Here is a 25,705-nt window from a genome sequence, read left to right on the forward strand (position 1 = left end):
GGGGAGTAACAGGTACATTCAGCTAAAATTCATCACTTCTATTTGTGAGGTGGAAATATCCACAGTTGGGTTCGTTTGGTGAATTAAACATGCCTATGCAGAGTATCTTCAATTCGCTGGTTTTACGGGGACATCAATTATTATTGAAGTTAGAGAAATGCAGTTTTGGCAATCCCAATTTTTATAAAACGAAAGTATAACTGTTAGGGCAGAAAGTTGACACTATCTTGGTTTTATACATAAAGGCGTTTAAAAAAAATGTGCATTTTGAGACCCCCAAATATACTTCTTCACTTTCTTAAAACACGTGAATTTGTTTATCATGGTAAGTACATTACTGCAATCATTGTTGCCAGGAAATCTCTAGGTATGTGGGATATGAACATTTTAATTCAGAATTCAAGAGCTATCCAAAATATCATTTGTGCTTGGATAATTGGCCTCATCCATACAACAAAGGGTTAACATAGGGTTGGCATGTAAGGGAGAAAAATGAAATTGTAGCTATAAATTAATTTGCCAACAAAAACATCATTTTTATTAAATCTTATTTCTCTAAAACTCCTAATTTACGTATTGGCCAGCACTTAGCAGTTAACAAATCTACTATTTACATAACAGCTAAACAGTAAACACAATACAAATATTAATAAACATTGATTTTAAATTGATAATCTACAGGAAAAGTGGCAACATATTCGAGACTTGGAACGAAAAATTTCGAATGTTTTTTCATTATGTCGTACCAGTTAGTCATACGGCCAGTATCTTTACATTTAAAGTAAGATCCCCAAATTGTTGAGCATAGAAATTGTTCATCTGGATGCCATTTTTCATGACCATAAACTCCCTCAGCCTCCAGTTCTTCACACACAGTTACTGTTTCGCATCCTGCATACATATGTGGGGTATAAATGTCCTGGACTAAGTTGTCTCCTACATAGAGGAACCTGGGATTCTTGATTTTGGAATGCATTCGTAGAAATTCCTTTAAGTCAGTCCAGTTTCCATGAGTGTAAATTCCACCTAAGCGTAAATTATCTAACTTTATTGGTCCTACTTCTCTAAATCCTTCCAAACCAATGAAGTCTCTTCTCTCAGTAAAAAATCCAGGTTTTTTTGCAAAGCTTACAACAATATCAAACATTTCTCTCCAGCTTTCTCCTATGGTATGGCTGGCAGTGTGTGTGGCAAAGTCCACATATGAACCAGTTATTAAAAATATCATTTTTCCTCTAGCACGCAGGGAGTTTAGCCATTTTATTAAATGATCACTGCATCTATAATAGTATTTTTCTGGATGAGCCTTGATTTCTGCAAAATATTTTCCTTTCTCATTTTGGAAGTGTTCTCTGATGAACATGCTTTGTAAAGCATCCAAAAGATCTGGCCATATATTGTACAGTTTTCTATCAGAGTTATCTCCATCAATTGAGTCTACGGCCCTTGCAAAAATTAGGCTAGCTATGATATCATAATAATCTAGAAGAGTGCGCATTTTCTCTGAGTACGGTCCATTCCAAGTTTGTAAAGGATTTTCGGTGAATAAATCAGTAGGTCTCCATCTGCAATTGGGATAATACTTTGTTATTTCATCCTGAGATAAAAACCTTGTTCCATGTGTTGCTTGGATGATGGTTCCATCTCCAGATATTCTCAACAGATTACCATTTTCATCATCTACAATAAGCCCTTTAATTATAAAGTTGTGGTCTAGAGGCTTGAGTAGATGTTTTGCAGAGTATCCTTTGTTGTCGACTAAAAAATTTGCTAATATGTCATATTCCATTTCTATCATAGCTCCTACTTTGTATCTGGCTAAAGTATTGTCTAAGTCGAATCCTATACAGTCATAATCAGTAAATCGGAAATATTTTCCCATCATACCAGACGTTTGATTAGTAATTTTTGTCTGAAGTTCTGTAGAGTATAAGGGCATTTGTAGCTTACAACCGCGTTTCCCAGTTCCGTTGAAAGTAAAGTTAACAAGTTTTCTGAGAATATTGTGATATCTAGATGTGTTCATATTATCTTCTACACACGAATCTTTTTCTATCCAATTTCTAATTTACACATTTTGAATGTTTGCTTTGTGTTATCGTACCCTGATATCCAATGGTAATATTCACTGGCAATATTAAAATTCTATTAAAAAATTAAATTATTATTTATATTTATATTTCATTAACCTAAGAAGTGGTAATGACATAACGTGACCTTCTTAAATTTGGAGCATCGTATCAAGTAGCGAATCATATTTTAATCCCCCCACTCTTAATGACATTTAACTCACAAGTATGTGCCCCAACATGCTTTTTGTTTGGTGGTAAGACTATTTGACAACAACGCATACTAGTGCTCCCTAGTGGTAAAACTAATATATGATTATTTTAGTGTTTCGTTCTTAAATTACCAATTGAGCAACACAGCAATTTAGCATTTGGTAAAGTCACAAGTATTAAATGAAATGACTTCTAATATCAGTCCTCGTACTCAGATTCCAGATACTCAAACATCTCATCAAGCAGACCAGTTAATGAAACACACAAGCTATAACGAGAAAAGTTTACTCTCTGCTATTACTTCCTTGTGTGGGAAATCTGACTTCCTTAGTTGACAGAAAGCATATGCTTTTAATGTTGATTAACAAAGAACCGATAGAAGGTACATAAAATTAAATAAAAATAAATAATAATCTCTATCCCTGGTATCCCATATATATGTGCAGGAATGTATGAGGTAAATTAGTAAATTTTCCTAACATTTCTTTTTTAACCATTGTAAATTCTGCAGAATGCCCAATTTAAATATGCCACCGAGGCTGGAACTGTTTCTCCTGAAGTAAATCAGTGGTTTGTTTCAGTAGATAGGGATAAGTCAGGAGAAATTAGCTGGCAAGGTATGTTGAGCATATTCATAAATATATTGCAATATACGCTTACCAATTCAAAGCAAATTACAAATGGCCATGTATCTTGTAGAGCTGCAATCAGCTTTAGTAAATGCTGAAGGCCGCAACTTCTCAGAATCTGTCTGCAGACTAATGATAGGTATGTTCGATAAAGACAGAACTGGCACCATCAATGTGGGTGAATTCCAAGAGTTATATAATTACATTAATAATTGGTTGGGTACCTTTAAGATGTATGACAGAGACCAATCTGGCAGTATAGAAGAACCTGAATTAACTCAAGGTAAATGATTTCAGCTCTATTAGTCTCATATTGCCCAAATATGAAACACTTCATAAGTTTCACTTAAATTTATTTAAATAACAACAATAAATGTTATGTATTTATGTTGGCAGGTGGTTCTACAGAAAGTAAAAAATATAAATAACACACACAGTTTTGGAGATGATAAAAACTTTATAATAATACTGTTGAATCTGAGTTAATTGTAACATTATTGTATAGACAGGTAATTCAAAATGTTTCATACAATGGTATGGGATACTTTTGATTGGTAAAGGTTGTAGCAGATATGAATGCTACTTGGGAAGAGAAGTATTTACATATATGAATGTAAAAATTACAAATAGATGAACATGGTCTATAATAGGTATAGTAACGATAATATTTTAAAGCCTATCACACATCATCATTTACATGTGTATCTGTGTTTTTGGGAACTATGGACATAGTGAAAAAATTTATATATAGGCATCTGCTCATATCTTTTTTTGGATTGATATGAATTTAAAATCTAAAAATGGTTGCATAGAGAATTTTACCTAAAATTCATTTGTTTAGACTACTTTAATCTATCATTTTCAGTTTTCGAGTTATAACACAAATTTGGTTTTTGTTATTTTCCTGGGATACCATGGATATAATTAAATGTTTTGAATCGTCGACTTGAAACAAATTGAAAAGTCGCCTTTTAAGACGGTTTTTCAGTATCATCCTAGAGCTTTGATCAAAGTAACTTACAAAAATTTCAAAGCCAGTTTTATAAGTTTCTTGAAAATCAGCCACAGAATTGTGAAAATAGCAGCTGAGTTAACTAAGAAATTTCATGATGACAAAGAAATCTGGACACTCTGAACATTGTTTTCCTCAATCGCTTCCTGGGAGAAGTTCTTAAAATAAAAGAAATTTTACTAATCGCAATGACGCCTTACATGACGCATTTTTGTTTTGCGTCCACTGATACATTGTGTTGTTATTGTATGTATTTATTCAGGTTAGTGAAATTTTGTAGATTTCGTGAAATTATATTCTAATAAACTGTAGAATCCCCACATCTCTTCTTTAATCTAATATAGAAACCATCCTGACATATGCATAAAGTTTACTAAGTAGCAATATTTCAATCCACGTGAAAACAAAAAATTTTATATAATAATTTTTTTTAAGCATTACAGCAAATGGGATTTCGATTTAGCCCAGAATTCACCAAATTCTTAATCGAGCGAAGTGACCTTAAACTCCACAAAACCATGTCCATAGATCAGTTTATAGTGACTTGCGTGCAAATACAAAGGTTTACTGAGGCTTTTCGGAACAAAGACTCTGAAAGGATTGGAGTGATAACCATAGGATTTGAGGAGTATCTAGGTTTAGCTTTAAGCTGTTCTTAATATTCCTTAGTACTTATTGTTAAGAAACTCATAAGAAGCAAAGTTTAATTACCCTTTTTAGGAATGGCATATTAGTGAACAGTTGCAAGGTACGTTCAAACATTTAACTGTGCACAGGTAATCCAATTCTGCAAAGGTTTATTTTCTATATCTACAGTATACAAGGCTTTCATTTATTCTACACATGTATTGTAAAATTTACCTTGTATAGATGTCCTAGTAGTTTAGAAATTGAGTGATCCCTTCGGAAGTCTGTCAGGTCTGAGTTTGTAACTTCTATAAATTCTGCAGATGCTTTAAGGCCCTTTATATTGTAATTTTAAAGGAAGTGTATATTACCAAACACTGACAAGACAGCAAATAAGCCCATTAGTTAATAGGACGCGTTGGCATTTAACAAATACATTAAAGGGCAGCTAAATTAATATACCAAATATTAACAACTTATTTACAATAGAATTTCTGTAAATTGAATTTTGGACACACATATACATATTACAGTAGTATTTAAAGGGCCTAAACTTCGACACACGAATGCGATTTAGTTGCCAGGCTTTACGGCCTTAAAGATAAGATATTTATACATATAGTAGTAAATTCGATGAGATTGGAGAAAAGATTTTTTAACAAAAATAGAAACCATTCAAACAACTCATGCACTGAACGTAACAAAATATCTCTCTATTTACCTCCTAAAATAATAAGGGTTTACAAATTCTTAATCACAGGCAATATGTTGAAAGACCATTTTAATGGTTGTTCTGTGTTGTGGTGCTTTATATGATGCGAAGAAAATTCTATGTTGACGAGATGAGAAACACCGCATAAATTGATCTTCACGAAATTTATCTTTGGTTGATTAATAACATGTATGATAATATTAACCTTGCTATAAAAGTGAAACATTTGCTTTATGTTAATCTAAGAAAATAAAGTACTTCTCTTATCCAAATCCTGAAACAATCAACGAACTGCTGCCCCTAAAAATAGGTATACCCACTCAATGATCTCATTTTGGCACAGTTAATTTTATTTGGCAAGTTTTGAATTTGGGCCAATATCTACGAATACCAACTGTTTTCACACATTAAACTATAATTAGAAAGACATCAGTTCGTAACATTATTTCCTAATACTCGGTATCGTATTCTACTGGCGTTTAGTACCAGCAACGCACTTTTGACCTTCGTTCCAGTTTGTTTTGTACTTTTTCACTTAAAATGTAGTTATCTAAGTTGAACTTGCTATCTATTCTACGACATGCTAGGTCGCTAACGCCTTTGTATTGTTTTGTTAAACTGTGTAGCCAGTGTTTTTGTAAATAAATTGGTTAAGAAGGAGGTTTTTTGTGTGTCATTTCTAAGAATTTCACGTTCACCGTAGGCACTACGTTTAGGTTTAAAACTAGGTTAAATTTAGTAGGTATAATTGTAAGCGTAATATATTTTTGTGCCCTAGGATTTCTCAGTTCTTAAATGCTAATTTAGCTAGAAGTCCTAATAATTACAGATCTCACAAAAATGAATTTAAGCGCGTTTAAACTTTAAAAGACCTAATCTATTTTGAGATAAGAAATTCCTATAAACTAATACTTCCACAGCACAGCGAACAGTATTTTTCAACATTTCTTGTAATTAATGACCCACCCCTGTCCATGAGCGGTACAAATAATAAATCTCTCCCAAGAACGGGAAGAAACGATACCAATATGAGGACTGAGGGCCTCCACTAATATGGTCACGGAAGGATTTTTGTAAGAGAGCCGTAAGTCAGCACTCTTATAAACAGAGTGCAATATATGGCTTAAGTTATGAGATTCAAAAAGAAGGATCTTTATTTAATCATATGCTAATAGCCCATTTGTAGAGGCTAAATGGGTATCATTCTGTTGATCGAAAACGAAGTGAAAGCTTTTTTTATTACGGATAAAAATTATCTATCCGTATAGAATTTTCAAAAGCGCTATATGAGACGACAGCCTAGATTCATAGTTTTAGAAGGATCTGAAAGGCTGTTTCATCCGAGTTAATAGTTTTGATCAATATCTCAGAACGGTTTTGGCAATTTTTAGGTTTTTATATATTTAAAAAAAGTAAATTTAATCCAGGACTGTATGGAGTGGTGAATTAATGGCATAAAACATTTTTTGGTAAAATGTTGTTGCTCGGGATACAAATAAGGATAACGGTTTGTTAAACAATTCGTTAATTCAATCAGAGTTCTTGTTTGTTGCCTCAGATAGTCGACGTTTCACATTTGGTTTTAATAAGTTGAACTAAATTAAAAGGTGCCTATCCACGAAAGGAACAATGAGAAACTTTTGTTGCATATGTTGCTGTTTATTTCAAATTTAGTTTGAAGCAGCACAGAGAAACTTTGTGTCTCCACCGAAGTAACTGAAATTGGCAATAAGTTCTGTTTTAATTAGTTAATTTCTGTGCAAAAATACTATATCCACCAAAGAAATTTAAGCATGGTCGATTTACGAAACGTAGAGATAGAGCAGTAGCGATGGGGTGACTAAGCGTCTACACCGCAGCAAAAACAAATCGCAACTTTTATTTGTTTCTTTAAGTGCCAGTTTATTCTTTGATGTTTTCCGCTTCAAATGAAAACACTCAACACACAAAAACATTTGCTTTTTGTTGCAGAAACAAGAGCATAAACATAAAAGTTCCTCTATGTTGTTTGTGTGGATAGGTACCTTAAAATATTATTTACTTTGTGTAGAGCGATAGTTATAAATATTTCATCTGTTATAAAACAATGTATTTGTGGATTCTACAACGGCACATACTATGTATATACATATATAGATTCGCATAGGGGTTTTAACTTCATTCATGGGGCAATTTGGGTAAAACAAAAGTTTTGGTTGGTAATTCTGGACATATTTGGTAGATTTTTTTTTGTTCACAAAAAAAGATATGGGTTCTCAGAAAGTTCACACTTTTTGTTTCTTGCTCTATTCAGCAAGAGAAAGGTACTAGATTTTAATAAAGTAATTTCAATTGAAGACTGTTCAGCAAACAAAAATCAGCAATAATCATACAGAAATGACCAACGTTTTACCAACAAACGCCCTATGCCACTGCTTGAGCCCTACCTGCAATTCTAGATTTAATACATTTTATTTAAATAGGGCGCTTAACTTTTGCCATACAACCCTAACAAAAATGTAAACTTTTTGAAAATCACCGGTATTTTCTTTAGCGCACCAAAAAACAAAACTTAGCAATATAAGCGTTAGCTATATAGGGTAATAAATAAAAAATGCATCCTTTTTGAATATACCTCGTATATTTTTACTCAGACGAAAAGACCAAAAACAGCGAAAATTGCAGTGCATTTTTCTTTGCCCTGTATAGCATTAAAAAAATGATTTAATTAAAGATGGACTTACGTACATAACTCCAAATAAAACGGTCTTTCAGATTCTTCTTAGATTATGAATCTAGGCCAAGTCGTCTCTGAGATATAACGTCATAAATATTATGAAAAGGAATCTGTTGATCCAATATTTTTCCTTTAGCAGATGATATTCTGTAGCTGCTGTTGAAAACAGAATTTTTTACACGAGTCAAACGATTTCATATATGTCGCACTCTGTTTTTTATAACGATACTGAATCCTATAATCTTTTTATGATTAGCGTGCGAAAAGTACATTTTTCACGCTTGGTGAGTAGCAATCACCTCAACTAAAGCTGAAAAATGTGATCACACCTAAATAACACTGTACGAAACGTGTCTTTATCGCAAATAATTACTTTCTTAATATATCTTACATTAAAAAATATTCACCGATGTGAATAAAGTGTTAAATATAGCATTTGCTTTGGACATTTAATAATAAATAGTTGATTAAATAAACATTTTGTATGGCAAGAGCGAGCCCAACGCGACAGCATAACTAACAAAGGTAAAGATAACCAAAATTGATTAAATTTGTAAACAGACATTCAGACTGGCTCGTATTAAGATATCTGGCTTTGCAACCAAATGTACAGTTGAAATTCTAGCAAAACTGTTTCATCCGTTGAATGGATGAAATAGAGAAATATGTAATATTTTCAGATATTAAAATGTTTTCCTCAAAATGTGAATCGTTATCAGCAAGAACTGACCATATCCTTCTTATAACAGGAATAAAAAAACGAAAGAAAAACGAAAAAACGCATCAAACTTGCATGGGTATCGAATTACACAGGAATATATGGCAATGAATGCACAGATCATTTGGCGAAGATAGGGGTCCACTTTGAACGTTTTGCTAACATCCGTCTACCAGCCAGAAAATTTCTTTCAGCATTCAAATAGGACTTTTGACAAAAATGGACAGATGGGTGGAAAACCACATCCATCACAAAGGGGCCCATATGCAGAAATTACACACTATTCCTACAAAACTCCGTGATTTAATTAATTTAAATAACTTACAAGGAGGAAGATCGCCATGATATTTCATTTGGGAAGTAATTACACATTGGCACTGTCCCCTGCAGCGGGGGCTCTATCCAGCAACATAGTTCCTCCGGTTCTTGTGTTCTATTTCTGAAATGTAACCTCTCCGGCAAGTTTTTTTGGTGTTGCGGCACGGTTAAAATAAAACTGGAAACTGAAAATGCAATCAGTCAACAGGACAGTGTAATGCTGATTGTGGGGGAAGTTTTTTAAAACTTCCTTGGTGTGTTGGTGTCTACCTTTTTGGGTCGCTCGGTACAACACACAAATCGGAAGAGTAATAACTGCCTCACCTTGGTGGGAGTAGCTATGAGTTTCCTCCCTGCTATTTAACCTAATCTTCGACGAATTTCTGTGCTGCCTAGATGCCTACGGACTGCCACAGAGTCAAATTTTATTTGGCTATGATTTGATATCATAGGTATATATAGAGCTTAATAGAGCTTTTACTCATTTCATTATAAGCATTCAAGCACTGGGAAATATAAGTAGCTATACGCCAAATGAGTTTTATCTAGCAAATGCTCTTGCTTCACTTTATTTACATCAGCTATTTAAAATAAATTTATTGGCAGCTACCGTAGTCACTTCAATTTCACTACTAAAGTCTTATGGTAGCTGACTCTCGACGAAACACTAAGCTAGTTAACTCTTACTACGCTTACGTAAAGGATATAAAAATATTGACTTATTTGCGTTAACTGAGATCAGATTTTAAAACGTAAAACCTAGTAGTAGGTGGTAATGTTACCCACTAGATACCTTAAGCTTTTAAATCGCTAAACAGTGAGTTCGTACAAGAGAAAGAAACTGAATTTTGTATTTTTTTTATAAAGGAAATCACAAACAGAAGAAATGTCTAACTTTATGGGACTTTTTGGAGGAGGGGACAAATATAAATTTTAAGACCTGCACATGTTTCTGGTCACATTTTGCCTTATTACAAATATCAGATCACTACTCAATCGATTTAACCACGATTCTCCTCACTTATAGTCCCTACATCTTTTGTTGCTAATTTTGAAGTTGGTCATGTATATATCTTCAGCGACCATGTCCACTTTCGAGGTACAATTGAGTGTGCTTGGGGTAATTATAATCTCGTTCTGAGTGGATACAGGACACAGAAGTGTTGTTTCGTTGACCTCTTCTTCTATGTCTTCTTCCTCGAGGTCTCCTTTCTGCATCTGCTCAGCGGTCTGGTCCTCTTGCGCAGCTCTTTCTTCCTCGGATTCGTGGTTTTCTTCGTTGTCAACCGATTGTTCTGTGTAAATAAAGCTTGACACTTTGGATAAACAACGCACAATAGAACATGCAACATTGCAGAAGAATCACTTATTAGATTTTTTTTCCACATAAGGAAAGTGCTCTTTAATTCACAACACGGAATTTCATTAATTACAGGACAATATACTGTGTTTTCGATGCTAGGTCAACCGTACTAATATCAATAATACCATGCACTTAAAAATCCATTCTCGACCGGGAAAACTTGTGAAAAGTTGTGGGAAGTAGATACTCACAAGTGTTAGGATTTCACAAATTTCCCGCCGCTGATCCGACAAAAAAACATCAAAAACTTCACGGACGGTAATTCAAAAAGTCCAAAGAACAGAGACCGCATTGACGAATAAAAAACTCACATGGTTTATAAGATTTAGTTTATAGCGATGTCGACGACGAATAATAATCATCGTATGTTGCTGAAAATAAGTGAAGCAGGTTAGATTAAAGCAAGCTACCTAGGAATGAATGAAAATCGTTTTTGTTCCCTTCTGTGAAATCTCTAAGCCCAATTCATTCCAAGTACACTATAGCTCAAGCTTTTTTTAATATCTGCGAAGCCTACGGTGTTACAAGTGGCTTACCCGGCGACAGTCCGGACGTCGAGGGTTCAATAACTATGGACAAACTCTGAGTGCTCTTCGAAGCTTCCACTGGTGGCACCGAAAGCATTGATCTGTTCTTCAACTGAGGTACTATCAGAGTAACTATGTCGTTCTCATCTGCAGGATTTGTCGAGTGGGAATAACCCACATCGGTGTACGAACACGGAGAACTGCAAGTTTCAATTTAGCCCTACCTCTCGAAGCACTATTTAACTTTTACCTGAGAGTAACGCGTTTCTTCAACCTTGTTCCGCTATCAGAAAACCCTCGGTATAGTACTGGTCGCCTCATCACCGAAGTTACGCTGCACCCATCGTCCAATTCCCGGATGTTTGGTAAATTTGGATCAGATGGCTGTTTCTCTACAAGAATCGATTTCGGTTTCGTTCCTTCGCTCCAGCGATTAATTAATGCAGTTTCTGTTTTTAAGTTTGGAGCTTTTAAGCTGTCAATATGGGACCGCGTTGTTGATGCTTGTTGTTGGGCCGATTTTGGAAGGAAGTACTTTCGGTCTTCCATATAGAGCTCGAAGAATTGCTCTATTTTTGAATATATGTCGTCCACCTGTTAATACACAGTGGCGAGTAAAGAATTTTGTAAGAGTGGGAAGAAACATACATTCGGTCTAAAAAAGGGGCAAACCTGATTTTTCAAATTAAGACTGGCCTTTAATGTGACCTTTATTCTGGTTAATTGATTTAAAATTTTGTTTGTGTGTCTTGCAGATTTCTTAATGATTGTCCTATTAGAGACAATGATTTTTGTTAAATTTTAATTCAATTTCGTTTAAACAGCTTATGTATTACCTCAGCAAAAAAGGTTAAAATATCGAAAACATTCCTAGTTTTTACAAAAAGCACATTTTGAATATTCGTGGTCATACGTTCTTATGTTTGCACGGGTCTCCGAAGAAATCCCCTCTCACGTCACGACATTATGAAAATTTTTTAAAAATCATTGTGGCTTATTCATTATTAGTTTATGATTCGATATAATGTGCATCTTCACGCAGAATAATTATCATACAGGGCAGTACCTATTTCAAAACTTTAGGCCAGTTGATGCCATCGGCCCCATAAGGCGGTCTGCGTTTATTCCCAGTGGAGTCTTGTCGACCCACATAAACTCGGACAAAAAAAAATCTCGGCTTTAAGATCACCCATAGTAGCTAATTATTATTCTGGCTAAATACAGCTTTTAGTTTTATGATCAACATATTAAGACAAAAAGTTGAAAAGGGAGTTAAGTCGAAAGAAAACACGTTGCTCTGGATGAGGAGAGAAACAGCATACTGTTGGCATGAAAAAAGGTCAAATTGGGGTGCCACAGAGTGGTGCCGTGAGTTGAGTATTGTTTATTTTTTATTTGTTAATTTAATTGAATTTAAGCGTAATCAAGAAATATGCCAAATGAAGGATTACTCTCCAGTTGGAGTGTCAAGTTAAATATAATTACAAAGAAAATACATTTTAAAGCTAAAAATACAATTGAAGATATTGGGAAGCGATTGTGAAACTAAACAATAAACTCTAAAATGTAACAGTCGATGTGATGGATATGTTCAATCAATTATTCCAAAAAAGCACGATGTTATTAACAGTTCACCCTTAGCATAAACTACCGAAAAAATTATGGGCGATACTTATACGCTCGCTTTTTTCTAACAATTAACATAAATTATAAAACTAAAAGCCACAATTTCCTGGAATGATAATGATAAGCTCAGACCATTGACATTTGCCTTCATAAAAGTATGCCACAATGTTGGGAAAAATGTTTGCATACTTTTCTTCCCAACAATTTTAATAAAAGCCAGAATAAAAAAATCTTATCTTTGCGTGGTTTATGTGATGGGTCTCAGTTGTGCCCTATTCAAAGGACAATTATCAAGCTACCTGGTATGGGTGATATTTAAAACGGAAAAATTTGTTTGTCCGAGTTTATGTGGGTCGACAGGACCGTAGTCTGGAAATAAGTGCAGACTGCATGAAGCTGATGTGATCGACTGGGCCACAGCTACGGAATATACAGGGTGTTTCCTAAATACTCTGAAATATTTCACAGGGTGATTGCCAAGTTATGTGCCTATTCTACATGAAGATTCAATATGTCGCGAACGCCTGATAATTAGAGTAATCACCTCCCAGGCAATTATCTGGTAAATATACGTAAATTAGAAGAAATCAAAATGATGTAATTGAATCTAATACGTAACAATCAATGGGATAAATCAATGTGGTCGGGAGAGTCTAATTAACGTAGCGCATCTGCGCAGGGTAATTCCTGAGTTTCGGAAGGTCTGCGGAAAACCGCGTGTGTGGGGTGGGGAGAGCTGTAACATTAGAGTAGATGGTCTTCGTGTTGCTGGCATAGGGCGAACCTCGATTTGTTATAATTACTTACTAGCGGTTTCGAAATTGGTTATATGTGTATGGGAATATCTAGTACCATAGATAATTACAAAGTTGATTAAATGGATTACGTTTTAGAGAATTTTCTAAGACATTCATGTTTGTTTTTAAAATTTCTTTGGATTTTACTGTTTTTCCGAAAAATACAAAGGAAGTGAAACTGAGGTAGTAGTCCTTGATCGTTAATTCCATTAAGGGAACTGTAATACGTGCGCACCGGATTGATGTAGCTTCCGTTTCTGCTTAATTTGAAATAGCGTCTTATCACGTGTATTGTCTTCGTTTTAATTACTTGCTTCTAATTTGCTAAAACGTCAGTAGTACATCATCGCATTATAGGTAAAAAGTGCCGTAACAAGATTTTATCCTCAAAATTATTTTCCAATTAGTTTAGTTACTAGAGAGCAAAATTAAAAATTCAGTATTTCGTGTTTCAGTTTTTCTGGAAAACAATGAAACCTAAAGCTATTTTTAACTCAGGTATGAGTTTTTGAATTTTTTTGTAAAATTCTAAAATTTCCTAAATGGTTTCCCTTTTTTTTCCTTTCGTCTCAATATCTTTTATGATAACTGAGATACTCATACATGTAAATTAACTTGAAACATACTGCAAATGTATACCAGCAAGGGTGTTTTTGCGCATTTGCGTAATAAGTATCCACCATTCTTATGTTGTTTTCAGAATCAAGTTTAAATTTAGTTTTACGAAGAAAAAACAAAGGGAATTTCTTTTTCTAAACAAACATTTTATTTTTTAATTACTTTTCGTCTTGAAAATTAACCATCATATCATAACAAGGATATTCTTTGACCTTGTAATATTTACAGGCATGAAATAAAAATGCAGATTGTCTCAGTTTTACCCGTATTATTATTCAGGTTAACCCTCAGCAATCCGAATATTTGGGTTCAACCGACAATAAATTAAAATTCTCCCTTATTTTTCTTACATTTCACGGTGCCATTTCATCCGTGGTAAAATACGGTTATTAAAGATATAAAGTACCTAGTTTTATTATTTATTTTTACTTAGTTTTGCGGATAAGGAAGCAGTAATTCTTCTGGCGACAATCACCCACGTTACTAGATTTTCCATAAATATTTTGGTAGTAGAGTGGTTTCCGTAATACTTAGGAAAATAATTTCCCATAAACGCCCGTAAATTTTGTTAATTTTCGTACTTTCTCCGAATACTTCGAAAACCACTTAAATGTTGCCAACATTATAGGGGTTTCCTACGTTAAATCTACAAAAGACGACTTTTTCCTAATTTAACATACCTTGTAATTATAACTGGTTGGATGTAGAGTGAAGTCACTGATTGATGCAGTTCCCAGCATACCACCCTGTATAGATTTTCTATTCACTTATTTGACTAATGAATATGGTGGCTCAAAGAAGAGATAATAAATGTGGGTCTTTAGTGCATTACAGTTTACGTATTTTCTCATTCCAGCAGAATCCACCAATTTAAACGTGATTGCTTTGAGTACCGTAATCAAAGTTTAAACTAGCGATATTTCACATAATTTTAAACCTGGAGCGGTTCAATTCTATATCATTAGGTTAATGGTGAGATTTTCCAGTTGCCGATAGTGGATTAAACCGAATCCAGCTCGATTGCGACCCTGGGGCTTTAAAATTTCTGAACGTTTCCTGATGTCGGACTTTTTAAGCAAAATACTTTTCTCATAAATAAAATCGACAACTGACAAAGGTTTATCGGTTGTTCTGCTTAAAAAACACCTCCGTTCTCCTCATTAGGTGAAAATTTGCCCCTTTTTTTGGCCAAACTCAATATCCAGCTCGAACAAAAATGATCGTGATTTTTTACTTACTTGCCTCTCCACATTTACAACTCGGGAAGCTAATGAGATTTTTGAAGCATAAACATCTTTTGATTTGGAGCCTTGTTTGCCAAGTATTTGGTCCAACCTGAAACCAGTTTTTGCTCGTTTGCTCTTTTTTTCAACTTTAGTTTTTGAATTCAGTTCAGTTTGGTTTCCGAAGTGCAAATGACCTACCTGTATTGTAAGTTTTTAACTCGGTTCAATAGATCTGCGTGCCCGGACGAGTATTGCTCAATAACGTCTTTAACATCGTAGGGCTTCAAAGCTTCCCGAAACTTCCGCCTGGCCACGAAATATTTAAGCTGAATAGATAAAAAAAAATAAGCAACTTCTGAAAGGTAATCAATTGGATTTGTCGTCGATAGAAAATTGAAAAGCTATGTATGTCACGAAAAGGACACCCTTGAGCATTTCTCACACCCGCTGGCTATCTCTTTTGATATTTTATTTGCATTAGTCCAATAGGACGTCCTCTTTGATCCCTCTTAATAAAAATCAATTTTGAGAGCAGTTGGAAAAATGTTCGAATGCCGAAACAGTGACGTATCTATTTAAATGAAAACATTTAGCATGTTCGTACTACACATTTAAAAACCATTAAACCCCCGCAAGACGAAACCAATTATTTAGCAACCAAAGTCTAAATGGGGTTTACGCTAAACAAAGTTGGAATTGGAAAGTGTTGGAAGCGGGAGGAACGAAATGGCTTTTGGGCTTGTAAATAAAAAGAGATACGTGATAACGAACTAAATGGCGTAGTTTCTAAAGACAAGGAGGTGGGTCGAAACCACTAATGATGGGACAAATGGTACAACTAATATTAATTGTTTAGGGGGCTTACTTTGCGAATTGCTCTTATGGCCGTTTTGTGTTGGGGCGTTAACTGCACCAGCTGCGGTTCATCTTCATCATCTAAAAATACACGTAAACATGTAAAATACGTTTAACTAAAAGATTTTTTTTGTCGTCGAGTTTTGAACTTATGTTTCGTTAGATCTTATTCCGTTCGATAATATAAACGTCAAATTTTACTTTTACTTTAGGGCCAAGATGTAACCTGCAAGTGTCCACCATTTCTGCGTTGTTGAATACTTGATTTTTCCATCGTCAACTTTCGCGACATGCAAAATTTTGTCAGAATGCCGCGTTATTGTCCAAGAACGTAATTAAAAAGCGAAATTAAAATTTTAATCTGAATACCCCGTATCTCGAGAACTTACCCGTGATGGAAGGGTGAAAATTTGTTTAAATTACCACTTACATAGAGCGCATTTCATAAATTTATGATGTTGCATTTATCAATTATTAAATTTTTGTGTGCAGGCATGGCAAGTTTATTTTATGGTCTGATGATGTTTTTAGCAGTCTAAAAGCGACTACATGCAATAAGATCGAATTCTAAAAAAAATCGAGACCGATGATACATTTCTATACAAGGTGTCGGGAAACAAGGTAAAAGTATTTTGGGGGGTGATTCTAGAGATTAAGAAAATAAAAAAGTCCTTTTAAACATATTCCAAAAATTGCTTCTTAAAGGTGCTAGAACTTCTAGAAAAGGAAACTCGGAACATGGTTTTTTCGCAATATTTTCGAAATGAATTAGACGATGTATTGAGATGACCGGAGGTCGTTTCTAACATTTGTTGTAAGTAAGCGATAAATCCTTAACAATATTAGTCTGGTTATTGCTGGCTAATAAAAAAAAAAATTCTATTACAAGGATGTCTGATAAGTCCATAAAGAAGCATTTCGATGTCCATATAGTTGATGAAGTCTATTTAAAAAGTCTTAAAACCTGATTTTTCTGAGAACGGTATATCCTAACGAGATGAAATAAGAAGACCTTTTTACTTAAAAATATTTGCGATTCAGTAATTTGATTTCAAAAATTAGAAAATCTCACAAACAAAAAAAATAGGGCAACGTTTACGTAGGAGACCCCTTGTATGTAACGTTCCTAACTAAAATCTGAAATTCTCAACACAAAGAACGTTTTCCCACTCCAATTTATTTCGGTATGTCGAATTTCATAATTTTAGCGCAAACCATTTCGAAAATATTGCGAAAGAGCCGTCTTCAGAGTTCCCCTTTTAAGAGGTTTTAGCACATTTAAGAAGAAATTTTTGGTGTGTGTTTATAAGAATTTTCTTATATTTTTAATCTCTAGAATCACCTTCCAAAATATTTCGACGTTATTTCCGGATATCTCGTATTTTACCTCGAAACCCAACGGAGCGAGGCTTTCACTTTGCCTCGTTGGGTTTTTTGTTATGTCTCATCTTAGACTCCATGAATTTGTCTCATGTCCGCTTTCCACGCCTATACAGAGAAAGCGACTAGATAAATATAAATATGATACTAAATAAGTGAGGAAAAAAGGGAAACTAATTAAGAGTTTAATATCTCATAGAGCGCGCCCTGTTTACTCGGATGTCACACGGTTCCAACACATTGAAACATTAACTTTCTGGATAAGGCATTTATTAAGTGAATTCCTACGAAGGGCGCAGAAACTTCGGTGTAAGTTTAAGCTACGTGCTTGACACATCATAAATTAGGAGTTTATCTATCCAGACAAAAAACTTCTTGCTGCATTATGACGACAAGTAAATGTATGATACTTACCATCGGGGTTATCGACGGTAATTTTGGTGTCGTTAGATGCCACGTTGTCATCGATGAAGTTTGCGTTTAAACTGTTCCTCGTTCCGTTACTGCTGTTGCCTGCAAAAATTTAGTCAAATGCAACACGGTAATTTCTCCAGTGGCATGCTAACACCATTTTTGCTTGCATAATTTATTTTCTACGTTCCCTTGCGGGATGTTTTCAAACTGGTTAGTACAGTAGAGCCCGGCAAATGTTGAAGAACTTTATATGTTTATTAACCATGATAGGGTTATGATATACTAAACAACGGGAGGTCCCTAATTTTATGCACACGCGGTTTTATGAAAATAGAAGGACGGGCCCTGGCATCGGGAAAAAACCAAACCAGAACAGCGCCTGGGCGGGCCGTATTAAGGATGGAAGGCTGAATCCAATACAGTATCAATGTGCTTTTATCACTTCATTTTATTCAAATATCCACACGCACCCACCCACACCGGTCCAGGAAAAAATCCCCACATTCAAAGAACTTTATTGTGCTTTGGGCAAAAAAATAATGTTTTTTTTAAAGATAATTTAAAGTTCTAATTAAAAGCAAAAAATTACCCTAGATTTTGAATTAAAAAGTCAATTATACTTTTATTCAGAATCTAGGAACTTTTTTGACATAATCAGTTCAGATTGGCAAAACGTAATTTAAGTATTATTCCGTGAATGAATGAAATCACTAAATTCATCAGTGGTTATTATCCGTTGGCACAGCAATGGTGCCCCAGAAACATTGGTACGGATGAGTAGCTCGTTACAGCGTCCTCGAGGATAAAAAAATAGAGCGATTTAGCTAAATATGTCTTAGAAGGAATTGCTTGTTTCCATTTTACGTTTTGGGATGTTTAAGTTTTTTTATTCTGCAAATCGAGAATGAATCCGACAGCGTTTCCTTGTACATTAGAAAGGTGCTAAAAAAACTCGCATCTCTAACCGTTTTCGCGATATGTGTCGTTAAGCTTTTTGGCGCATTGGCAAGGATTTATGAATATCATTGTTAACGAACGCCTTGTTTCATTAGTGCGGTAAGTAAATTTCGCGATACTTAACTTAAGAGACACGGGTTTTCTTCAAATACCTTTTTGACGTAGAAGAGTTCAGAGTATCGGAATGCGGAAAAATATTCAAGTTATCGATACTGATAAAGAAATCAGATCGATTTTTGTACCTCGGTAAGACGCAGGTGACGGCAGCTATAAGCTGACTCGAAACATATTTTAAATGAATTCATCGAACCTGAAAATCTTCTTAAGAGCAACTTCAAGCGTGTAAATCAAAAACTGTGAGATTTATTTCCAATTTACGGGATTAGAAATAGTACTTTGACATCCTATAGAATGAAAACAAACAACTTTTATATAAGGCAAGTTGAGCTAAATCGCTTTATTTTCTTTTGCCCCCCAAAACTCATTAGTACAACTTTTTCTAGGACGTTCCGTACAACTGACTTGTTTTATGTGTTCGCAGATGGATTTTTCCTCGTAAATATTTTACCAAGTTTTGTATTTTGTACCGCCTGGTTGATTTCCACATTTTTTACGTCAACTTGTTTTACCGCAAATCAAAGAATTTACATTTCCAGTAAAGAAATTATTGTTAAATAGATGTCATCCACATGACTTTCTTTTATGCAATTATACGGCCCAATTGGTTGTTTTTTTGTACCTCTAACGAACTAAACGGGTTTTACATTAAACAGAAGCATTTACGAATGAGCGAGTTTTTTGATCCACGGAAACTGAAAATACGCGTTTCGATGGAATTTTAAAACATTTAATTTACAAGCCGAGTACACGATGCCCAAGAATTGTGCACAGCCGGTGCAAGGTACGATTAAAATATTCCCTTTATAAATTACATAAAGTCCTGGCATATTTAAAAAGCTCGACAATTTATGGAGCACAAAGGTTTATGAATGCGGCCGACAATAAATAGAGTAAGTGCTTACCCACATAATCAGAGGAAGAGTTCATCCTGGTCAGATTTTTATGATGAACCAACGCAGGTGATTGAAAACTGGTGACTGGCTGGCTTCGATGTCTTCGAATAGTCGACAAACGGCCCACGAACGAGGCGTTGTGTCTGAAGCTGCTTGAGGACCTCCTGAAAAATGTAAGTGTTTCCAAAGCTCTATTAAAAGTGATTTATTTTTAAATATACTTCCTCGCGCAATTAAAGTTTTCTAAGCCCTCTATTAATATCACTTGACAACGCTTTCTCTCAAGAATCTTCCTACCGCTAATTAGAGACGTCGACTTTTATAATTTCAGCCAAAGACCGCACCTTCAATGTCGCACGAGATCGAGCGAGGCGAAACTCGAAGTGGAGTTTACTCTCACAATAAAGTTCAAAGACATAATTTATGAGAGGTGAAATCTTATTTTATGCTCTCTCCCAGTCGTATATGCTGAGACATTGTAATATTTTCATAATGAATCGTTTTTAGTTTATGCCTCCCCATCACTGAAATAAAACGGCCTTCTAAGTTGATTTGGAATAGAAGCTTGACGGTTGTAAAACCCAATCAGACCATAAAAACTAGTCTGAAATCGCAACTAATTAAGAGAATGTCACTAAAATATCAAACGGTCATACTCGTGGGGATCATAATTGATGAAATGCAGGCAGTAGCGGTCATAAAGGTCCCCATCGATGTAGAATTGCGTTACACAGCGTGTTAGTTAAATATGTACACAAGCTTTAACGGGAGAATTTTTGAGGAATTTTAAGATAAAAAGTTCATATTAACATAGGTCCGCAACGCAGCAAGTTTTCGAGATACAGGGTTTTGGAAATCGAAAATTTTAATTGGTTTTTGGCCATATTTTTTGACAATAACGCAGCATTCTGACGAAATTTTGCACACTGCGGAAAGTTGATGAAAAACTCAAATACTTAGTCGGTTTTTTGTTTGCGGAAAAAGTGTACTGTAGACTGATGATACTGGTGGTACACCTGAATTTAAATAACCGTAAATTTTTTGGAGAGTACTGTATGCTATTTTCGAATAAAAGACGTATTTTCCATTCATGGTTACTATTAATATTGATAGGTACTGTTGCCATTAATATTTCTCGCTAATAGTAATCATAATGAAAAAGGCGAGTTTGAAATTCAACTTTTTATTATCAAAATAACAAAATGCGCTCTTGTAATTTACCTTTAAAACGGAAATGCACTGGTCACAATGCATGCAAAGCAAGCCCGTAAAAAGAATACATATGTATATTTGCATAGCAGCGAAATCTGAAAATATACTGATAGTGGATTTTAAAACCTTGATAGGTGTTGTCAAAACCCCAATTTTATGTGTATTAAAAAAAAGACTTAATGCAACTTTTTGAGCAATAAACAAAGGGTTGTGTTTAAAATGGTCCAATTTACCAACGCAGAAATAGCAGATATGAATTTTATTTACGTAGCGGCTCACGGTAATGCTCAAGCTGCAAGACAAATGTATCAAACGCGATTTGCTCACTGAGTGTGTCCAAGCTTTTATTAATATTCATGCATAGCTTTGAGAAAGTGGAAATTTTAAAAGGACACATGGATACACATCCTAGGAAGGCCTGCAACGGCCAAAAAAGTTGAGAATAAAGAAACTAATATTTTAAATAAAATCGAAGAACACCATAAAATTAGTAGATTAAAATTGCTGGTGAGGTGAATATTACACATGTAAATGTGTAGTAAATTTTAAAAACCGAACAGCTTTATCCTTATCATATTGAACTTATGCAGATTCGATTACCGAGGGATTTTTCTCTCAGTATTGAATTTTGCATTCTTCCACAGACTTGATGGCGAACAATATCGAAAGTTTTTGGAATAATATCTTCCTGAACATTTGGAAGTTGACGTTTATTTGACGGCCACACAAAAGATGTAGTTCATGAACGATGGTGCACCACATCTGCTAAAGGAAGAGAAGGACCACATACATGGCCTCCCAGATCACCCGATATGAAACCCTTAGGTTACTTTTTGTAGGGATATTTGAAGTCGCTGGTTTATAAAATGGAAGTCCAAGAAACAAGACATTTAAATCGTGTTCCGTTGTTAAACATGCACCAGGAATATTCGGAATAGTTCGCCAATCAATGTTAACACGAATTGATATATGTGTTGCAGAAGACAGTCGTTATTTTCAACAATTATTTTAAACATTATTAGTTAGTTGTTATTTTGATAGTACAGGCGTCGAAAATTCGCAAACCCGTAATTTCCTCCTAATTAGTATCTTTTATCGGTAAAAATGATTAGAGTATAAGTTTTTTCATTCAAAAATGACATATAGTAAGCCATAGAAAAGTTACCGCTATTTGAATTCAGGTATATCACAAATAATTCAGTTACGCATCATTACCTTTAACTGTGTGCAAAACATTGTCAGAATGTGGCGTTATTGTCCAAACATAAAATAAAAAAACGAAACTAAAATTTTAATTTGAATACCCTGGATCTCAAACGATATCAAGATGAGCTTTTTTTATTTATTATTCTCATTTATTTACCTTAAAATTCTTCATAAATTCTCTCCTCCAGATGTATCTAAATATTTAACTAACACCCTGTATAGAGTTAAATATTAAAAAAATCTCCCAAACAATAATCATTAATGCGAAAAAACGCTGAAGTAATATGCCAAAGTTTTCAGTAGAATTTGAAAGATCTCTGCATTTAAATAAAGCTTTCCTAAAAGACTTAGGCGGACTTGATAAATTAACTCAGCTTTTTTTCGTAGAACAAAAGTGTTTCGTTGTGTAATATCCATTATTGGAAAAGAAGAAAAGAAAGATTCAAAATCCTTGGAATCGTACCAGCGTTGGACCTGAAATTTGAGGATTAATACTCTCTCGCAAAATTAAATGTCTGGATATGACCGGATAGCGGTGGACTGAGGATAATTAAAAACAAATAAGATTATGCAATATTTGTTTATCAATTGTATACCGTTCATATAATTAATTTTCGTAAAACTTGTCATCGGCAGCGAGCTTATTTCAATAATTCACGTATTTTCTTCGAAGATAAAACCCGGTCAGTGGAACAAAAAGCTGTCTATCTCGAAATGTGGTTTTTGGTATTGACAGCCCGCATATTATGTCACTGCCCCTCTTTGAATTGTAATTCGTTACATTTACTTTTAAACGGGCAAGAAGGGCCCTAAAACGATTTCCTAATTTTTATATACAATGACCTGTCAGTTTTTGTGTATTTTAGAAAGATCTCCGCCGACCTTTTCCGCCAAATGGAGGGTGCAAATCTGGAACGAAAAATATGCACGTAAACCTCTGGAATAATTACACCTGTAGGGTCTTTCAGGGCTCTTATGTTAGCGAATAAAGCTTATGCATATTATTGACACAACGAACGTAATATCATGCCGTCAGGAAATGAGCGGGAATGACCTAGTTTCGTTTTACCTTAAAATTAAACATATTTTGAACCAACTAGGAAATAAAGTCCCTCCGTTGAAACTTTATTACGGAGCTAGCATTAACCTTATTCTGGATGAGCTAAAATGTAATACAGAAACTAATTTCTTTATCATATTTAATAATCATTAGCACTTGAAAGTTATGCAATAATCGAATCAAAGTGGCCAACCCCCTTGAGAAGTGAGATATAACTTCTTACTTTGACGTTAATGATTATACAAAGATTAAAATTGATTTATCTCCTTCAGACTTTTTAAAAATTTAAATCAAATTTATGAAAATCCACGTTTTACGCTTTTTCAACAATGATTAAAGTAATTTGCAAAGCCAAACGTTATTAGTGCACTTTTTTAAATAGAAATTCATAACATTATGAAGAAAAGTCTATCGTGTATCTCCGAGTTATGTGTTGCAAGTTTGAAACTTTTTCAGAGTTGAAAAAATCGAGGTTGCGAATTTTTTTCCTTCTGAGAACAAAAAAAGTTAGTGTCTAAAAATATATAGCAAAAATTTGATTTTCTAAACATTTTTTTCTAGTTTTTTACAAATAAATTTAATAAAACTTCTAGGGAGTGAGCTTGGACACACCAGGCATATTTTTTTATGTGTAAATTTCATCAGACAATCACATTTCATGACGTCACAAGTAGGTATGACCTCATATCTCTTTTTTTAAGCCGTGATCAACCGTTTTTGCCGGATCACTGGTATTGCTAGAAGGGTACGTTGAGGGGAACTTTACGTTTTGATCTTATACGATCCGATTATTTTCAACCTTAGGGACCCTTAGGGCAACCACGATGCAGCAAAACACGGTCTCTCGGCAATAGAAAGACGATGTAAACTGATAAAAGACAATTTCTCGCGTAATGCCCAATTTATTGCGTGTCGCGTTGTCTGGTTACAGCCGAGTACACAGCGTTAAAAACATTTTTTCTGGACCTTCCCGTTGTCAACGTTTCACTTGATAAATTCGAATTCATTTTACGGAATTAATTTGAGATACGTAAAATTGTGTCGATTTATTAAAAAATACTGCTTCTTCATTCTCTAACTTTGCGGTTCTTCTGATGGCAATGTTAACTTGCCAAAACCGGACATTCAGGATCACTCTTTACTCGGAATAATAAAACTCTTTCAATATTTGCGTATCTTCAGTTAACATAAGGGGAAAGGTTAACGTGTGGGTACAATATAGCAGGTTTAAATTGTATATATTAGTAGTAGCCGACGTATTAGAGAAGCTATAACTATAGCAGTACGGTAACATAGTTCAAAATCAAACTGCTAGCAGTGCAGAAAAGTAGCCGTAACCGTTCTGATTTAGACACAAAACTTTAAAAAGTCTCTTTTTTCACTATATTTTTGAAAATTGACCTTTAATTGTTTTGTTGTTTACGGACGATCAATTTGGGATATTCCATACGTATCGACGATTCCGCATATATAATCATTGTCACGTTCCTTACAAGTAAAAATTGATTATTTCACTTTTCCGTTTGAGGTTTTAAATGCCTTCGTCATCTTACAAAATGAAATATACGGAATTATAGTCGGGTTAGTGCTAACCTCGTTTTCTCTGTAATAGTTCAAATCCGAGATTTCATCCTGTAATATTAAATATCCGCAACTTGAGGAAAGATCTTACGATAATGGAGTTTGTCGTAAAATACAAATGAAGTATTATATAAGAGGATTTGGGGAAAATGTTGAGCTGTTTAGAAATAATCGTATTAAGCATTGAGACAGCGACATCGCATTTTTTTGTGAAATACGAAACGAAAATTTAAAAAGTTATTTTATCTATAAGGTTTTCGGTTCTGAAGCTTAAGCATGAAGATTTCTATAATCAGGAAAGATACAGTTTATTTGGCGAGCTAATTCAAAATTATTAACACTTGATCGTTGCAATTTTTCCTCTTTTATAACATGATGATGTTTTATTTCAAATCAGATATTTCCATTTTCGCAACTATCTTCAAATTCATTTTTTCTTAATGGCGTCATCTTGGATTTTTACTTTTTTAAATTTAGCTCCTTTTCCTGATTACGATGACGTATCAAATATCAAGGTTCGGCCCCGTAATTTGGTACATATACATATATATATATATCAAAAATCAGTTCAAACAAATTTCGTTTTATGTCATCTACAGTTACAAAATTATTTTAAATTTATTAACAAACCGCCTTTTGCAAGTAAAAGAAAACAAGATATGCTAGAATATTATTCTGGTTCGCATCACAAGGCAACAACCAGTTTAAAATTATTCTCGTTCATAGAAATTTGGCCGAGTTTGGTGCATTTTCTAAGCCTAAAAGACATATACATACATAAAAAAAATGGAAATGAAGTGGAAATTTTATAGGCGGTCAGTAAAATGGATAGGATGCAATGGATGGTAAATAAGAC

At 34.4% G+C, this 25,705-nt stretch overlaps 3 protein-coding genes across 4 annotated transcripts in view; 1 reads left to right on the forward strand and 2 right to left on the reverse strand.

Annotated features, from left to right (window-relative positions):
* Positions 1 to 564: 564 nt before the first annotated feature.
* On the reverse strand, positions 565 to 2,146 carry Nt5a (5' nucleotidase A). Its single transcript, XM_066390826.1, has one exon. It carries the CDS (start codon positions 2,024 to 2,026, stop codon positions 647 to 649), a length of 1,380 nt encoding a protein of 459 aa, XP_066246923.1. The 5' UTR covers positions 2,027 to 2,146; the 3' UTR covers positions 565 to 646.
* A 436-nt stretch (positions 2,147 to 2,582) lies between these two features.
* Pef (Peflin) lies at positions 2,583 to 6,042 on the forward strand. Of its 2 annotated transcripts, none has more exons than XM_066390841.1 (4): positions 2,583 to 2,739; positions 2,794 to 2,899; positions 2,982 to 3,194; positions 4,359 to 6,042. In XM_066390841.1, exons 1-4 carry the CDS (start codon positions 2,731 to 2,733, stop codon positions 4,580 to 4,582), a joined length of 552 nt encoding a protein of 183 aa, XP_066246938.1. In that variant the 5' UTR covers positions 2,583 to 2,730; the 3' UTR covers positions 4,583 to 6,042. The 2 variants fall into 2 exon arrangements, with proteins under 2 accessions (XP_066246938.1, XP_066246937.1); XM_066390840.1 differs by having other exon boundaries at positions 2,706 to 2,732.
* A 3,498-nt stretch (positions 6,043 to 9,540) lies between these two features.
* LOC136409386 (potassium voltage-gated channel subfamily KQT member 1-like) overlaps positions 9,541 to 25,705 on the reverse strand; it is a 35,500-nt gene continuing 19,335 nt past the window's right edge. Inside the window, exons 9-16 of the mRNA XM_066390845.1 lie at positions 19,800 to 19,954; positions 17,821 to 17,919; positions 16,037 to 16,107; positions 15,370 to 15,497; positions 15,184 to 15,280; positions 11,155 to 11,498; positions 10,914 to 11,104; positions 9,541 to 10,309 (exon numbers count right to left, since the gene is read on the reverse strand). Coding sequence (XP_066246942.1) covers positions 10,032 to 10,309; positions 10,914 to 11,104; positions 11,155 to 11,498; positions 15,184 to 15,280; positions 15,370 to 15,497; positions 16,037 to 16,107; positions 17,821 to 17,919; positions 19,800 to 19,954 — 1,363 coding nt within the window. The 3' untranslated portion in view covers positions 9,541 to 10,031. The remainder of the gene's footprint in view (positions 10,310 to 10,913; positions 11,105 to 11,154; positions 11,499 to 15,183; positions 15,281 to 15,369; positions 15,498 to 16,036; positions 16,108 to 17,820; positions 17,920 to 19,799; positions 19,955 to 25,705) is intronic.

Source organism: Euwallacea similis, chromosome 6 (genome assembly GCF_039881205.1).
Source record: "Euwallacea similis isolate ESF13 chromosome 6, ESF131.1, whole genome shotgun sequence".
NCBI classification, from domain to species: domain Eukaryota; kingdom Metazoa; phylum Arthropoda; class Insecta; order Coleoptera; family Curculionidae; genus Euwallacea; species Euwallacea similis.